The 19,067-nt window shown below is 45.3% G+C and overlaps 1 protein-coding gene across 18 annotated transcripts in view; it reads right to left on the reverse strand.

Annotated features, from left to right (window-relative positions):
• Positions 1 to 19,067, reverse strand: part of CELF2 (CUGBP Elav-like family member 2) — an 815,728-nt gene that overhangs the window by 99,839 nt on the left and 696,822 nt on the right. For all 18 annotated transcript variants that reach the window (XM_025445402.3, XM_049100929.1, XM_049100920.1 and 15 more), the window contains one exon: positions 13,135 to 13,217. In XM_025445402.3, the coding sequence (XP_025301187.1) occupies positions 13,135 to 13,217 (83 nt within the window). The remainder of the gene's footprint in view (positions 1 to 13,134; positions 13,218 to 19,067) is intronic.

Below are 19,067 nucleotides of genomic sequence, written 5' to 3' on the forward strand. Positions count from 1 at the left end.
ATGTGCAGGAGGAGGACACAGGTTAATCACCACCATGCTCCCCCCAGGGCTGATGGTGCTCATTCTCCAACAGTGGTTCTCAAACTCGGCTGGAGGCTGGAATCACGTGGAGAGCTTCAGCAACACCAATACCAGGCTCCTCCCCCCCGCCCCCCAGGGAGATTCTTACTGAATTTACCTGAGGCCCAGGCCCGGGCATCTGTAATTTCAAAAACTCCCTGGTGAGTCTGTTGCACCGCCTGAGTCACTCATCACCGCCCTCGCTGTAGATGCAAGTGGACTTAACCTTAGGGCCACAGTTTCCCTTTTCTTCGTCCCTTCTGTAAAAGTTCATTGTGTTCACCTGTCAGTTTAGGTGAATGGCCTGGAGGCTCATTCCTACTATCTGAGTCTTCCTCAGAGGGTGGAAGGAGAAAAGGGATCACCGTGTCCCCCTGCCGCACATCGTATGGTGTAATGGCAGGGACGGATGGGTCGTCTGGGTCCTGAATTCCCGATTCTCTTAAGTGGCGCATTTGGTATAACCTGGCACAGAAATTGCGTGGGGAACAGGCTCGGGGGCAGGAGACACACGATGCTCTTGCCCTCCACCTCGCCGCCTACCTGTTTGAGCTTTTGCGTCCTCATGTAACGTGACTGGAGGACAGTACTGTCTCCAGAAAACGCTTTTAGCTTCCATAGCCCGTGACCCACGATGAGATAGGGTCTACTTTCCTCCATGAGCCCTCTCGTCCTCGGCTGACCCAGAGAACCACACTCAAGTAAACAGAAATCTACAGAAATCAGTCCCAGGGGTTCCTAGGTTTGGGCCTCTTGGCTTTCCTTACTGATGAGATTTAGTTTTGGTTAGTGACCTCCAGGGGTTGAACACCTGGGCAACACCAACTCAGGAGTGATTTGGGTAACTCGGTGCTTAGGATTCTCTAATTGATGCTCCAGAGGCATCTGTGAGTTTTGGTAGGCGTTGTGATGCTAGTTAATGCCTCCATGAGCTGCAGAAATCTGAGATACGACCTGGCCAAATGTAGGCTGAAGCGCCTCTATTTAAGTGCTCGTTTCCAAATATTAGTGAATCATCATCAGCTATTAGTAATGGATTAGGAATACAGGTGAAGTGAAGCTGAATTAGAAGACACTTGTCTTTCCCATCATCCTTGTATCTAGGTGGAGGTCAGCTAGCAGCCAGCAGAGACATTCACTGATTTGTTAGAGAACTCTCCTCTACTAGTCAAAACTATCTTAACGCTTTTAGTTTTGGAATGACAGACTTCTCGTGGAAAGGGCATCCAGGGGGAGAAAACAAATTATTTAATCACTGTTCTATCATTTGCCTGGTATATTATTATTTTTAAGAGCTCAGGTGCATATAAGGCCTTGGCTTTATACAGTGCTCAAGGCATAGTAAGAGCTCAGTAAATGGTAGCTATGACTATTATTTTTATTTATCAGACATTTATTCCTATTTGGTTAAAATCATCTGAATTCTGAAAGTCACTGAAAAATATCAGCCAGGGACGCTTGGGTGGCTCTGTGGTTGAACCTCTGCCTTTGGCCCAGGCTGTGATACCGGGGTCCTGGGATCGAGTCCCACGTCGGGCTCCCTGCAGGGAGCCTGCTTCTCCCTCTGCCTGTGTCTCTGCCTCTCTCTGTGTGTCTCTCATGAATAAATAAATAGGATCTTTAAAAAATACATCAGCCATGTAGACAAAACATCTATAAAACCAAAATTTGCTAAAAACGTACTTCTGGAGTTCTAGAACTACTGTTCTGAATTTACCCCCAGCTTACAGTACATATGCAATGACAACAATTAACTTTCTATTTCCTGATCCACGTGACCCACTGACAGTCGATCCTCAGCACGCTGGACCTCATGTACCACTTAATACAAAGCATGTGGCACAGTTTCCCAGTATGTGTTTAAATATATGCTTTTCTGAAGAAATTAAATATAGCATACGCGTGGGTAGGCGCACAAAGCGCACGATCCGACCTGCAGTCACCCTGTTTAATTTTCAGGGCGGGGGTAAATTTCTAGGGAACCCATTCTTCACGTTGACTTGGTCCTTCTGGTCCCTGATAAAGGACAGATGCACAGATGTGGGGGCCCAGAGAGCCCAGCACACCCGGTCTAACCACACGCGGTGTCACATGGCATCTCGGCTCCCAAGACCAGGCCAGCGGCAGGGAGGACACAGGCCCGAGTCTCCACAACACATCCATGTATCTGCATGCATGTCAACAGCAATCACGGTCTGATGACCAGATGGAATTAACCATAGAACTTGCCCTGATGCCTTAGTCAGCACCCAGCCTCTGGTCCTGACTCGCCTCCTGACAACAAAGGGGGAGAACAGAGCAGGTGGCTGGATGGGCAGAGAGAGAGGAGGGCACCAAGCTCTCTGGACTCGAGGGAAAGCGTCCTGCTGACCATCTCCTGGCCCCTGCCTCTGTCGTGGTGGAGGGGGCGGCTGCTGTCCCATGGGGCTGCATACAATCCCATCTGTGGTGCTTGCTGCTTCTTTTTTTTTTTTTTTTTTAAGATTTTATTTATTTATTCATGAGAGACACAGAGAGAGAGACAGAGACATAGGCAGAGGGAGAAGCAGGCTCCCCCTGGGGAGTCTGATGTGGAACTCGATCCCAGGACCTTGGGATCATGACCTGAGCCAAAGGCAGATGCTCAACTGCTGAGCCACCCAGGAGCCCCTGCTGCTTATTCCTTACTGCCCTCCTCTGCGGTGGAGCGGCTGGTCCCCTGTTTTCAGAAGCGGAGGATTCCAACGCTTCGGTGGCTGTGCAGACTCATGCATCAGTAAAACAGGGGTGCAGGCCCGGCTGTTCTCTAAAGGCAGCAGGTCTCCTCAGGGCAGCAAGGCGGGATGAGGCGGGGAGGCTGAACTACTTGTGTGCCAGCCCTCGTGCACAGCCACGGCCTGCTAGCTGTCCTGCTGCCCCATGCTCTGGGGGGTGACGGGGTTTGTGCCGGACCCTCAGAGATGAGCCCAGCCCCCACTCGGCCCTTCCCCTACGGGTGGACACAGAGCCAAGAGATGGAGGGGAGGCCAGCTGGACGGAGCAGGGCATTAGAATGCAGATTGGGGACTGGGACCCAAAGCCTGTGGATGCAGATAAAGGAAAGGACCCTAATAACATGAATGTTAATGAGATGGTGTTGGTAAAGCTACATTCTTCTGAAGAAAGGTGCTGCATTTATAATCATTTTTGCAAAGCAGCTCCTCTTATGGGAGTGACTGCCTTTGATCTGTAGCTCCCTCCTGGAGAGCCCGGTGTGAGGAACCTCATACCCAAGTCACAGCGAACGCCTCGCCGCACCCACCTGTGAGGTCGGTGGTCCCAGCCTGTGCAAGAGAGCATGGCTTCGCATCGCTGGCAGAGCTGCGCAGCTCAGTGCCCGTGCCCAGGTGGCATCAGGACCGGCTCCTGGGGGAGGGAACCAGCTGCCTTCCGGGGAGGCATACTCAGCGAAGCACCAGGACCCGGATGCTCTGCCCCTCTGGTGAGCTCCCTGGGTGACACGTCCAGCGTAGTAGTAAAGGAGCTGAGGATTTAGATTCATTTCAGGACAGCTCCAAAGGGGGCGAACGTGGGCATTCTGAGCTTATCAGTGAAGCAAGGGCACTACCAAGGGAGCATACTTTCTGCTGGAAGTCTCCAGAAATGGAGGGACCTGGAGATCTTGAGTGTGCAAGCCTCCACTCCCTGACTGGGGGCGCAAGGCCCCTTGGCCTCTAAGGTCAGAGACTCACAGTTACCAGCTGTCTCACCCTGAAAAGTCACTCTTGAGTTTTGGCTCCTCACCAGCCAATGGGACCATATGATCCACGCCTTGTGGAGGTGCTGTGACAATTCAAAGGAATACAGTCACAGAGCCTCCACACGGTGTCTGATATGTGGGCAACCAATAAAGAGTCACTTTTGCAGGGATTTTTGTTGTTGTGCTGTGCTGGCCTCCTGAGTCACGCTCCCTACCCCCTAAGATGTGGAGAACATCACGCCGAACCCACTCCCACGTCGAACCCACTACCAGGAGACCATGCGACGGGCGAGTTTCAGCAACTGTGGCTTCTAATTCTAGTGCTGTCACTGCTTCGCTAGGGGAGGTCAGAGAAGTTAATTTAATCTCCCGGTGCCTCAGTGTCCTCAGTATAACAAGGTGAACGCTATCAATACATCACCTGAAATATTTTTAGAAGGGATAACAAACAACACCATAAAGCCATCTACAAACACAGATGACTCACTTGCTCATGTTAACTGGGGACAGGAATCAAACAGATAAGAGAAATCCACCAATAATCCTGAGGCCTCATTAGGTTAAGCACCCCTACTTGCCAAACCAACGCTATAAGCAAGGAATTCGACTGACTTGTTAGCTTTCATCACCTCCCCTTCCTCTATTCCTTGGTGGAAAAATTATGAGTGGTAAGCTCCCTGTTGGTTCAAAACCAGAGGGGAGTGGGCAGCAGATGTCCAGAGAACCTCAAAGTGGAAAGCCAAGCCCCGCAGGGTCCAGACGAGTCCATATAAAGTACAATTGCCCTTGATCAATGCGAGGGTTACGGGCGCCAACCTTCAATGTAGTCAAAAATCTGTGTATAACTTTCGACTCTCCAAAACCTGAACTCCTAATGAGCCTACTGTTGACCAGAAGCCTCAAGAATCACATAAACAGCCAATTCATCCATATTTTGTATGTTGTATGTATTACGTATTATGTTCTTATGGTCAAGCAAGCTGGAGGGAAAAAAAAGTGCCATTGAGAAAATCGTAAGAGAAAACACATTTTACGGAACTGTATTTATATAAAGAAAAATCCACCTGCACGTGGACCCACACAGCTCACACCGGTGTTGTTCAAGGGTCAACTGTCCTCTAAAGTTACTAACCCACCACGGAAGCAAGTCAAGTCACGTCTACCTGCCTGGCTACCTCTTGAGGTGAACAGGAAGACAGTCAGGTGTCCACACAGACGTTCTTCCTTAAATAGGACATCGCTGTAGACAACGCCCGGGAGGAAGGACAGTCCTGCGACATTACAAAGGACTCTAAGAGCCACTGAGCCCGAGCACTTCATTTTGCAGATGAAGGAACGAAGCGCTTTCCAGAGCTCTTCAGAGCTGCTGGGGGCGGGGCTGGCAGGACAAGGATGCGCTCTGAGTACTGGTGGGAAGTGATGACAGTCAGGAACAATAACGGGTACAAAAGAGAACATTTGTCACCTTGTCCCTTTTCTGCGATCTCCTGCAGGCAACTGTTTATTGTTGATGCTTTCATCTTGGTGACTTGTGGGCAGTGGGAGCAGTAATGATATGGTCCTGAGATACTGCTTTATTATCAAAACAACTTTAATAGCTTATGTCCCAACACTAATGGGACTTCCAGAGCACCTGTGCATGCGGACGGTCTCCAGCTCAAATGAGCGAAGGGGACACGGAGCTTCTTTCCTCCCAACCTTCCAGAGTGCTTGCCCGGCACTCAGCACACTAGATCTGGCCCAGTTGGAGTCCAAGACTCCCTTTGATCCTGGCCTCCTGCCATGCTCCCCGATTGGGTGGGTGGGAAAGAACCCTGGGGCTCCTGGGAGACCTCTCTCCACACCCACCCCTGTCACATACTTTTTCATGGCCTGGATCTGGAGGCTGAGGACTGGCCAGCCCACGTGTACTGGACACAGTCTCCCGAGCTGCGCACACCTCACACCTGACACATTCACGGTCTGCCCGGCATGCCGGTGACATATTCAAGGTGATGAATCCTGCTGGCGACTGCGTACTCTGGAGGCAGAACTTGAACTCTTTTCCAACTGTTTTTTTTTTTTTTTAAACAATTCCCTTGGGGCTGTAAGTTTGAGCCCCATGCTGGGTGTAGAGCTCACCTAAAACTAAAATCTTAAAAAAAAAAAAAAAAAAGATTAAAAAAAGAATTTCTACTTTTGTTTGGCCGTCCTAACTCCTTCCTCTGCAATTCCATCCAGACCTTTAATCAAATTGGTGGATCCTCCCCACAATCTTCTTTTGAAATCTTATCAACCTCTAATGGAACTGGGATCTAGTGGGTGAACGTAGTATCCCCAGGGTAGTCTTGCGGTTGCAAAGGGAAGCGAGTACCTCTGAAATCTAACTATTACTTCTTTTTTGCCACTGTGCCATCCTACTGTGCCCTCAGGTGTTACCAAAGAGATGGCAGTCTTGCTCAACGACTTTGGGCAATTTTGCACCCCGGGCCGGGCCCCTGAGCTAGGTCCTTTGCACAGATGCTCTTGTAAGTCCTCACAGCAACAGTCCTGGTAATTAAGTATGTAGTTGAGGGGCTCTGGGTGACTCAGTGGTTGAGCATCTGCCTTTGACTCAGGTCATGATCCCAGAGTCCTGGGATCGAGTCCCACATCGGCCTCCCTGCAGGGAGCCTGCTTCTCCCTCTGCCTGTGTCTCTGCCTCTCTCGGTGGGCCTCTCATGAATGAATAAATAAAATCTTAAGAAACAAAATTAGCTATGTAGTTGAGATTATGCTGTTTGCAAAACCAAATAAACAAGGCCTTCCACCGAAGTTCTATCATCAAGGGTGGTGTCGCTGCTCCCTGTTTTAGCCCTGGGCTGGCTGGGCTGCTCACTTAGTCATTTTCAACTTTTCACCACCAGTGACCCCTCATTCATTAATTTTCTCCCACAGAAAATGTGGGTCCTTGTATGGAACAGGTCCTATTTTAAGAGTGCCTAGTTTTTCATTTTAGTTCATCAAAGCCATACATCGCTAACTGCCAGTCAAAGCAATTGAACTGAATGCCTGCCAGCCTAAGGCAGAAGAAGCCTCTGCTCAAGTGGGCACGTGGTAAAACTTTATGGTGGGGGAAATAGACTATTTCCAATGGCTTTTTGGTGAGGTATTAAAATGTGTGCTTTCCCAGATCCATTGGGATTGGCCTGCAGACTGGGAACCACTGGGCCTGGGGATTTTTGTCCTCCTCTTTTGGTCCCAGGCCTAAACCAGCGGGCTGGCCAGCACCCCTGCTGCACCTGAATCCCACTTGGGGTGCTGCTTCCTGCAGCTTGAGCCCATCTCCTCCCCGCTGGCTTGGCTCCGGGTGGGCAGGTGGACCCCTGAGGTGCTGCTCCCTAGGCACACCCTGACCCTGACGCTCATTCCCCATCCCAGGCCCTTCCAAGGTCATCCTAGAAACAAAAAAGCAAACCCTACATTGTGTTTAGTTTTCATGTCTGCAGAACCCAGCGTTATGCTGAAACAACACAGGCAGCAGGAGAATAGAGGCTTTGGGCAAGTCCTCTAGGCCGCCTGGTTCAGCCCAATTCAGCAGATGCAAATCTGAAGAACGGACGGACACCCAACCCATGTCTCGCTGTACACACTCCACGGCACACACATTCTGTATGTTGGGTTGTTACCCGAGGAGAGTTCACACCTACAGAATCTGTCAAGTAGACACTATGTCTTCTGAGCACATTTCTTCAGGGGCTCAGGAAGCTTTACATACATTATCTCATTCAGCGCCTACTCTTCTGTGAAGGAGGTAGAAGGCAGGGATTATCGCCACTAAATGGCAGCTCTGGAGTACCCTTGCGCGGGCACTGTGCGTCAGCCGTGATCCTGACTCAAAGCAAAAACCAACAAACAGACAAACCAACATAAGAATTATACAGTTCACGAAGCCTACTGTAAGGAAGGTGACTAGGAAGTGATTAACAGTATGTTGGCAGGCCAACTACAAAATGGGATTTTTAAGCTCTCTCTTCCTGGTTTTATTTATTTGGCCAAATTAATACACTGCACATGGATGGCGTGTGAGTACCTATGCATCCATCAGCGTGTGTAGGATATAAATTACACCTCGCGCACACACACTCATAACAGCAAGTCTACGTTCATCTTCTATTTTGGAGCATTTGGAGTACTTGTGGGCACAACTGCCATTTTTTGGGAACAGAACTTGACGCCTCTGGAAATATCTTATGAAACTAACTCATTTGGGCATTAGATGTCCAAGAGCTATTTATGAAGCGCCAAGCATGTACAGGCGTGGTGGGCTCGCTTTGTTTTTGGGTGATTTGGTTATAAATAGCGTGGCTGCTACTGTGTTTCCCAGCACCCAGAACAGTTCTTGGCAAACGATAAAAATTCGATAAGTACTTGTTGAACAAGTGCATGAACACCCTGTGTGTTCTACATGATACACGATTCTTAGGGCTGAAACTTGCTTGGGTAGCTGTTTTGGCTGTTTCTTCCTGTTTTAAATAAATGGCATCTGAGAAGAAACTTTAGCCTGGCCTTGTTAGGCTTGGATTTAAATGAGATAATTGGGGGGGGGTGGGCACGGAGTGGGGAGTTTCCATATGATGAGATGGAGTTTGAGGGATTTTATGACAGAAATGATGACGATGATGATGGTAATGATAAAATAATCATCATGGCTCTGAGAACAAAGGCATTAAATACATATTAATAATTAGAAGAGGTGGTTCAAAGAAAATGAGTACCTCAAAATGCATTACAATGGGCAAATTGAATTTGGTCCCAGTGAGAGCCAAGCTGTTCTGCTGAAGGAATATTAAACCCCAGCATTCCGCTCTTAAAGGACACAGGGGGACAATTCTATGGAGAGTTGTGTGGAGGGCCGCCTGGGAGGAAGCGAGCGCCTACCCGCGTAGGTAAATGATCTCTTCCAGGGCAAGCCAAGAAGGGGCTCATTCACTTCATGTGGGTGAACACACTTGTCCCAGGAGGCAGTTTTATTTACAGCCTCTTCCTACCGGATCAGACTCATTTGTTTTTATATCTTCAATCTACGTGCAGTCCTTGCTCACACTGCATGCGTTATTATAAAACACCTTTCCGTAAGCCACCACTAAAATGGAGTGCTCTAAACAAATGTTCTCTTAGGGCAGTAACTCCTTAATATAAACTGCATTTAATAAAACTGGTAGTGATTCTAAAAAAGAAAGGAAGGGGTAAGGCATAGGCAGAGGAAATGTCTGGAAGAAATTCGCAATTAATATTTTACAAGACATTTAGATTCTGATTCCTCCTTGCTGTTAAAATTTAAGAGCTTTTTCAAAACTATATTCTTCCCTGTTATTACATCCTTAATTAAATTAATTTATACAGTGAATGCTCTAATGATACTGCTGTAGATTTTCAATCAGAAAGCCTTACTGCCAGAGACAATATGTGTTAAGACCTTGAAAAAAGAATGATATAAGGGCACAGCACGGTCGCTGGTACAGGGATATGTGGCCCTGGACATCTTATTATTGAAAAGATGGTGCTGGCTTTCCTGTGCCTCAATTAAGGTCTTTATTTTTTTTTTTAAATTAAGCTAAATAGAGTCGGTGAAAACAAAATGAATCTCACAAGTTGCCTTTATAAAGATTTCCCTCTGGGAAATACAATGGCGGGTGATGACATTTCTATTGACTCATTCTACCAGTTAGGTTGAGTCTTCCTGAACAAAAGAAGGAGCCACCTCTTAGCCTGATCTGCTGTATTGTCAAGGCAAAGGCAACCAAATTCTGTCCAGGAACACGAATGGCTCAGCTATGGAAAAAGCCAGGCTAATAATTTTGTGGCCAACCCAATGGCTCATCAAATAGCCTGGCCTGTGCAGACATACCAAGAGTGTTCTCTTCGGGTGACGGGAGTCCTATTCACTACGCATCTCAAGGTCAGGCATGCATGCACGCAAGAACTGCTGTAGCGTAGTGCCTGGCACACAGTGTGCACTCAGGAATCATTTGTGTTTTGTCAACCTAACAAGATGCCAGGAATAAGTGAGGCATAGTGCTGCCCCAGATGTGATCTGCTACTTAAGTGTCAAGCCTCCATTTCCAGAGGAGAGCGTGGTCAAATCAGGGAAATGACCTCTAGATGCTCATTCTTTGCTCTGCCCTGTGTTGAGCTGTTGAATTGGCTCCTTTGGTTTCCAATATTGTATTTCTAGGATTTATGGTGAGCATTTCAGACGATGAAAGACCTAGTGTCTTCTCCAGTCACATGGCGTGAAAAATGCATCCTTAATGGCTTTGCACTGCCCTGATCCCTCACCCTATTTCCCGTCCACTATGGAAAGGGTCTCTATGACCCATGCATGGCATGAAGGAAAGGTGCCTTTAAAGAAAATTTCACTCAGTGGAATAAGACAGTGCCACCAGCACTTTTCCCCTCTGTCATACTGAGTTCTTTGTTTCTCTCAAAATGGAAAGATGGTCCCTAAACATCAATCAAGTTTGGTTGCATGATAAAAGTTCCCTATGATACAAAACATCAGCTGCAAAAGAAAATTAAACAGGGGGGAAAAAAACCCCAGCACTATTTGATCTTGTTTTAAATGGAAAGTTTTGGACACTTTAGAAAAAAAAAAAAAAAGCAGCAAGTGCCTTTTTAATGGATTTTATCCGCAGGAAAAATGATTACAACCCAGAAAAGCTTTAAAGTGTCAGCTGCTGATGCGTTTTTCTTTATCCCTTTTATTTTTATTCAGAAAGAAATTGAAGGCATATGGCAAAGTGCATCATTAATTTCTTATTAATTTCATAATATGAAGGCAACCAGTTAAAATAGTAGTGCTACAACTTTAAATTACCGAACTCACTTGGTAGTTAATGAGAGATTTAGCACAGCAGGGCTTCTGTTAAATTAAGTTGTGCCTTCACATCACAGTGGGAAAACAGGTGTATATTGGTTTAGAATTATGGAAATGTTGACTAATTCCAAGGCTTGTAATCAAACAGCACGGCACCCTGTAATATTCTTCCCCCCAAAATATGCATTAATCTTTTATGTCTGGTCCCATTTCTTCCTGTCCACCAAAAGCTCACAGCTAAAAGGAGACCGCCTTTCATGTGTTTCCTATAGCTGTTCAGGGGGACGTTTATCAGATAGGACTATCCATAAATGCAAGATGTGGAACCCTGTCACCATTTACCTAATTTGAAGTGGAAAATGCAGCAACAGTGTGTGCACTGTGTAGGCTGGGAGCCTACAAATCAGACCCGACTTCTCAAAATTTCCCTTTAAGCCACCACAGGTAAAGTTGAACTGGATAAAAAGAAAAGCAAAAATAATCGCCAGGCCATCTTTTTCCAACCCCTGAATTCTTGCACTTACTAACGGGTCTCCAAGATCACCATTCCTGACTTCTGCATGCAGAATTTTTAAGAAGAGAAAAACAGAACATACGCAACATTATAAAAACAACAACAACAAAACACCAAACTTAAGATGCTATTTGTTTGCTAGGAAAGGGTCAGAGTAATATGTCCCAAACAGACGCAGACTTGTCAGCCCCTTGTAGTGTTTTCAATATGGCCCACTCATCATATTGACTCTGGGTTTCTTGAGAGTGTCTTCACCTACAAGGATGACATACTGGGGAGTTGTGTGCAGCTTTTAGTGGAATGGATGAATTCAAATTACCCAAGCTTTGCATTAATTTAAAACAGAATGTGATTTGGCATTAATAAACCCTACATGCTACATAAATTCATCATCTCAGGAATTTTTAAAAAAAATATACCTGGAAGGGATTTTGTGTGCTGATTACTATAAAGTGTTTCTTTTTAAAAGAAGTAATACCAAGTGGTCTTTGGGTTTGATTAGGAGACTGAGAAGTAAGAAAATTTTTTCCTATTGTTGGTTGAGCTTTGATTGTTTCACTTGGTAATGTGACCTAACACCGCAACCTTCTAGAATTTACATTGAAAAAATAATCCATTTATAAGGAAAACAAATACTTACATAATACTTAAAAAAAAGTCATTGAGCAAAAGCACTTAGACGTACTAAAAGCTGCCTTACTAAAACCACCTTAAAATTTAGGGAGAAGTAGTGAAATGGGAAGGGAGATTTCTGCTATCACACACTTGCTTTCCTGAATCCTCTGCTCTTTGATTTGCTCTAAGGAAAAGGGAGAGGCTGCAGTGGTGTGATAGAAAGACCATAGTTCATAATTTATTACTTTTGGAGGGCGAAGGAACTAATGTTTTGAAATTTTTTTCTTGAGAATCTTGCCACTACAAGAAATTATGAAATTTTCAATGGATTTAAGATGAATTACATATCAATGGATCTAAGGTGAATTAAAAATTAAACAAATGCTTTTTTGGGGGGTGATGGGGTATAAAATGCTTATATGTGCATACGTTAACATGAACAAACACACACACACACAACACGGATGACCGTGTATGTCTATAGCACGAAGAGAGCAAAACGACAGCTAGAATTACACCCTGAAAGCATTAGGGACACTGCATTATCTTCCTTATATTTTGATCGACCAGGCTTCAGTGAAATTATTATTGCACAGCTTACTACAAATTCTTCACGATAACCAATGCACATCATTAGATTATTAAATGAACTCATGGAAATTTGGGTCAGTGGGGAAAATATGCAAATGGCACAGGACACTTTATACCAGCATGCAGTATATAAAATTGCCACAACCCCCCAGAAATAACGTATTCTGATGCAGCAGTTACATACAATATCAGTTCACTTCTAGCGAATTGTACTAATCATCAAATATTACCAGGAAGGAAATGGAAAAAAAAAATGCGAGTTTTGTATTTTCTGTTCTCTATCAACATGAAGCCACAAATTAGGCATTAAAACATTGACTTTGTTAACCGCCATTGACTGTTGAGAAACCATTAGGAGGCTTAATATTATGGCTGTACAGGGTACATTTTGTCCTTTCAAAAGAAAATCTAAGACTAAATTTCAAAAGGGGCTCCTGGTGAGTAAAAGCTTTTACTTTTCCATCCGCTTTTCTTGTGTGTGTTGGGTTTTTTTCCCCCCTTTTAAAGTCTTAGCCCACCCAATACTCTCTGGCAGCCGCTGCTGCCCAGTGGGGTCACTCTGATTTTCTAACCAGGGGACATACTATTTGAGAGCTCTGCCCATCAGCATTAATGCCAGTGCTTCTTTAGGGGCTGGCCAGCTGGTCTGGCTGCCCCCAGGGGAACAGAGGGGTCAGCACATACTCCTCAAAAGACCAAAGTCATTTTTGCCACTAAGAGCCCATAACTAGAACCTTCAGTTGAAAGGACCATTTTCAAGCAATAAAGTGATTTTGGTACAAAAGTAAACCGACTCACCCCAGGTAAAGTTTTAATATTGTGCAGGGCGTTCTGGGCCTCAAGTGCAGCTTTTCTTGTATAAAATGTTACGAAACAACAACCTACAGAGAGAAATGAAAAGGTTTTAGAAATTTCTGTGAATGCTTTGCTTAGATATAATGGAGACTACGGCGAACAAACAATCTACTTAAAAGGATGCACAATTTAAAAATAATAATGTGCATGAGAACAGTAATAACATTGCAAGCTTTTACCAGTGCCTTTCAACCAGACCGTATTTATTAGCTTTGCCCACGTTGGAGATCAATTTATAATTCTATGCACCAACTACCTGGAACACAGCTCTTCAGGAATTGGGGGGGGGGGGGGCGACGAGGTGGGTGACATGTTAATGGCACTTGTGTAGCGACTACGTTCAGAGAAGTGTCTAATCACAGTGAGAATGGCAAAAAACTTTCAGTAACTATAATTTCCTTAAAGGATATTCTAGAACATCACATCTTAAAAATACTCTCTAAACTCAATGGTTTAGACCACTGGATTATAAGGTTCTGAAAAGGTGGGACACTGCTTTCTTCTTCTTTTTTTTTACCTGTACCATAGTATATAACCCAAAGTTCTGTCTATGAGATGCTCAGTATTTCTTGGCCAAATGAAGGATAATTTTAACCAGTTTGGAAATTTAGTTACGGTACAGGTGGGCACACGCCCAAGCAGATGTTCGCACACACGGTCCCATGTCTTATTTGATAACGGCTACAGCACATCAACTGGCAACTCTTTGATTCCTTATTTCTAAGAGCTGATGGGAGTCCAGGTTGAATGCTCCCACCCCAGGAGAGGCCAGCAAAACCCCTCTTCCCAACCAACTTCCTCCACAAAAGAAAATGGTGTCCATTACTTCTGCATTCTGAAGGATGGCTGACCCCTTCTTCAGTTTGTAGCTAAAGATACTGGTTGACATAGCTGTTTAAATCCGATGGTGATACCAGCTAATGATCTCTTCATTAACATACAGCTTCTCAGCACAGCCAAGCTTGGGAAAAAGGGGTGGACAAAATCTTTAGAAATTTAAAGAAGAAAGAGGACGCCTCTGAGTTGAGTTTGTAAGTTGTGCTGAGGGAAAAAGAGGAGAGATACACTATGAAGATCATAAATATTTTACCCTGATTGTACTAGGGGATCCTAAAGCACGGAGCCAGAGAGTTGGAGGGGGGACTTTGAGAAGTACTCATATACCAGACAGAGAACACATACCAAGTAGCATGAAAAAAATGTACAGCACTCAGGCATCAGCCTTGGTTCCATTTAGGGGAATTAAGCAAAAAAAACCCAGAGGAGGGGAAAAAAATGGCAGAGTTGACAAGAGGGAGTTGGCATCACTAGCCATCAATGGTTGGCTAAGGCATTCTATTTTTCAAAATAAAAACTCATTGAAAAGAGTAGAGATGGGTGCCCCGGTGGCTCAGTCAGTTGAACGTCTGACTCTTGATTTTGATTCAGGTCATGATATCAGGATTCTGGGATTGAACCCTGCACTGGGCTCTGCACTCAGCTCCAGAGTCTGCTGGAAGATTCTCTCCCTCTCTCCCTGCCCCTCCCCCCATGCAAGTGCTCACATGTGCTCTCTCTCTAAACAAATAAAATCTTTAAAGAGTAGGGGAAATTAAAGTACAATTCCATTCATACAGCATTCCTAAATACACCTATGATGCTTCCTCACTTAGAAATTTAGAAACTTGTCATATGTTCGATTTTGTTTTAGACTACCAAGATTAAATATACAAAATACACAAAACCTTTACCTTCTGGACAAAGTAGAGCACAATCATTGCTTCTTGGCATTCAAACTACAGGCACTGAAGAATTAGAAACTCTTAAAATATAGGAGTTCATTGACACAATGGAAGAAACTGAGAATAATTAAGTTTCTTGGAAGAATTACAGATGGACAGACTGACCATTTTAATTTATTTTATTTATTTTTGAGAGAGAGAAAGACTGAGAATGAAGAGGGGAGGGACAGATATGTGTGTGTGTGTGTGTGTGGGGGGGGGGGGGAGAGAGAATGAATGAATCTTAGGCAGGCTCCACACCCAGTGCAGAGCCCAATATGGGGCTCAATCTCAGGACCCTGAGATCATGACCTAAGCTGAAATCTAGATTCAGACGCCTGACTGAGCCACTCAGATACCCTAGATTGACAATGTTCAGATGAGTTTTTCACTTCAGCTATTTTGAACTCTGTGACCACAGTCCATTTGGCCTAATGGTAGATTTTTTTTTTTTTTACTGAACTGTTCAATTTAATGAGTGACTTCAACTGCAGTGGCATGATGTGATCCTAAGACTAGCTAGGGGAATTGCTTCAGATCTAGGAATAAGTTTAAATAGGGAAGTCAAGTCCCAGCTTCCAGCAACTCATTGGAATCACTCTACGAAGAAGAAAAAAAACACCAACTGTGTTTCACTGGGCTTCCTACAGTAAGAAGAGCAGAGAGAGATGTAACCTCTGCCTCCTGAAAGCTCCTAATGGAATCTCAGTAACTTCTCTCCCTCTCCTGGGCTTATGGTGTTGGCTGCTGGAGAAGGTAGCAGGGTGGGAGCTCCCAACTGCAACCACGATGACCAGAACTTCTAAACAGAGGCAGTCTGGTACTCTCCAACAGAGAGATTTGGGGAGTGGGATACTTAGAGAAAAGAAGACTTAGGGGTGGAGCGGAAGTTACAAGGCATGTGCTTGCCTGGAAAGAAGGCAATGCTGAAGATGAAGAACAAAGGCCAGCATGGCCAGCCTCAGAGCTAAAAACAAAGCCCAGACTGGCCCATGGGAATGGTGGGAGGGCAGGTAGGGGTGCCAAAAAATGAGAAGTCAAGACAATGATAAGATAAAAGCACCAAGGAGCAAAGATGATGCTACTGAGTGAATCCTGTGTGTGAGGCCAACGGGAAGAGCTCAGGCCAATATGCAATGGTCTCCAGAAGACAGCAAGCACTCTTGCCTTCAACATCTAGACAAAATCCCTACCACTTCTCACTGCCTGAAATCCACCAGGAAGGTACAGTTCATTTCCTATTTAAGTATTAAGATGCTCCCTCTGAGGATGGAAACATCTAATTGTTCTTAGCTATTTACATCTTACTGTAAATTTGGCTGGAGCGCTTTCCTCTTGAACAAAGTTCTTAGTGAATAGAAGGTGGCGTGCGTGTGTGTGTGTGTGTGTGTGAGTCTGTCTGTCTTTAGAGACAGGGCAAGTGAGCTGTGTGGGGTGGGGAGGCAGAGAGGAAAGGAAAGAGGAAAGGAGTCTCATGTCCAAAATGGCAGATGGGAAGATACCCCAAATCCCAACCTCCTTCCAGTTTTACCTGGTGTACACTGTGCCTTTACAATTGATATAGTGAAATCAGAGTTATCTCGACAGACCCTCTTCAAATGGTGCAGAGCTCTCGTGTCCTTTACTTCATACCCATTTAAGACAAAGGCTTTTCAAGATTATGTCCCGATAAGCTCTAGGTGTAGCTGTAATACACAGGAGAATATCCCGGTGGTCCGCTTCCCAACTCTGAACCCAAGAGCTCAGCCCCTCACTGCTGTGCTTGGCAAACAGACTTTGGAAAAGGTGGGCATGGGCTCCTCACTGTGGCCTAAGGCTTGGATTTTTGCCTCTACTTGTAGCCTCGGTTGGATACCCTCATGCACTGAACAACCTACACAAACATGGGGTTTCTGGGGAAGACAACAAGATTGGGAATATCCCCCCAGGACTCTACTTTTGGTTTCATACTTTTGGTTCCTGAGTGACTTAGACAGAAATATCTTACTTCCTCTGTACCTCAGTTACTTTAGTTTCATTACCTCTCAATCAGTGAATAAAAACCAGGGCTGCCCGAGATCCTTCTCAAACAACATGGGTAGAGACAGCCGAAGTGTTGCATTTAGAACTGTTAAAACATTAAAATTATTCTTTACTTTTCTTGGGCTAAAAATAGCTTGCACTTCATTTCAGCATGCATACTAACTCACTTAACAAAGACAGTGTTTGATTAAGGTTATCTTAAAATTTGCAGTGTAAATACAGAACTACAAATGTAAGTAGCCCCCTTACATACAGAAATTTGTGGTTTTCCCCTAAAGAGGCACTGGTCTACATACAACCAGTAATCGATGGACTCTTGTTTCTGAGAGCACCCTCCCACCTAACAACCATGGTCTTTTTTATCCATCCATCACCTGATATGCTCACTTAAAATCTTAGCTTCAGTGACCTACAGAGATGATATTTCAACAAAAGGAAGGGAGAAATATTATTTGCCCTGATGTGGTCTTTATCATGGCAAAAGGTCAGGGAGCTACTACAGATCCCAGAAAACCCATGAAGGCTTGGCTAAGTTGGGATTCTCTTTCTTGTGTACCCTAACTGGATGCACAGCTGTTAAGGGAACCACCTGTTTCTTAGATTTCCCCACGCCAGCTATAACTCAGGTCTGAAATTTACTGGATTCATTTTTCAGGTCAGCTGCAACACCAGATGGCTCAGCAATACGATTCAGGGGACAGACCTTCCCTCTCCAGCAGGTTCTTTTACAAACATCCTTGTAAGGTGGGTAGTTAAACATCTATAAGGTCCACAGGTGCTCTTTCATGGCCAATGGCTGCAGTAAACACTGGGGAGAGACACCCTCCAGTGTCAGCATCGTCCTGGAATCCCCCTCTCCCAGCTGCCCGTGCAACACCTGAAGAAGGTTCTGCTCCATGGAAGTGACCTGGAAGGGGACCCCTGGGGGCTCTGTGGAGGCTAATGCAGTCTGACCAGCCACGTGCTTTGGCAGGTCTCCACCCTCCAATTTCTGCTCCATGCGGCTGAGTTGTGCTCACAGGTTTCTAACTTGTCCATCTCACACGGCCTCACACGCAGGTGCACTGTACGGGACTTGCCACCTTTATCCACCCATTCAGGAGTCTCTTCCTATTGCAGAAACTTTGACAGGATAAATGTGATGTCCCACCCACAGGTTATTTTATGACATCTCACTTTTCAACAGTTTTGACAATTCATTGTATCCATAAGAGCTTTGGATTTCAGAGCTCCTCTGCCCTAAAAATCCATCTCCATGGGTCTATGTATCAATAACTCCCCAATACTCCTCATCAGGTCTTTTTAAATTACTGGGTGTAATAGGTTTGGGGGCAAAACTTGGGAGGTGATTCCAGAACCAAATACCAGTGCGTTAGGCCCACATGGAGCCTAACACATCCACAGGTGAGGACTCCTCTACTGATCATGAAGAGTTGCTGGTGAGTCTGTACACACCTTGGGGAGGGGTAACACATGAAAGTTTACTGGCCATTCATATCTCCCTTGGGAATTCACTTTGCTCCTTAAGTTGGAACATCTAGCAGAGCTCCTAGGAAGGCAACGTGAGATAGGTCAACTTTGATGCTAAAGAAGGCCTAGAGAGATCTTGGGGTACAGAGCGCTGTCTATGAAGGCTGGCCAGTGCAAGCCTCACAGTGAGCATCTCTGGGTGGTCGGCAAACAGCAGTGGACACTGGGCCCCGAGAGTGTGAGTCAGGGGACTGGGAACCTTTGGTCACTCCGATTCCCACAAGTTGACAAGTTTAGCAATCTGGTTGCGTATGTTCAGCATGTGAAGTGGCGTGCAATCAACATTATAATTAACTGTGCAATATGATCAGACCATCTTGTCTCAGAAGTTGAGAATAGCAGTTCCCACAGAGGCTAAGTGCTACATACTCCAAACAGGGTAGTTGGTGTCTGACTCCATCTCTTCACAAATAGTTTTCTGCTGTCATGAAGAGTTCCCTCAGGTATTTTGCGGGCTTAATTGCAGAATAATTTGAGACACTGTTAGGAGGTTTTTGCTGTTTCCAGAGACAAAGCCCCAAGCAAGACAGGCCAATCTATACACACACACACACACACACACAC

The sequence above is a fragment of the Canis lupus genome, chromosome 2, assembly GCF_003254725.2.
Source record: "Canis lupus dingo isolate Sandy chromosome 2, ASM325472v2, whole genome shotgun sequence".
Taxonomy (NCBI): domain Eukaryota; kingdom Metazoa; phylum Chordata; class Mammalia; order Carnivora; family Canidae; genus Canis; species Canis lupus.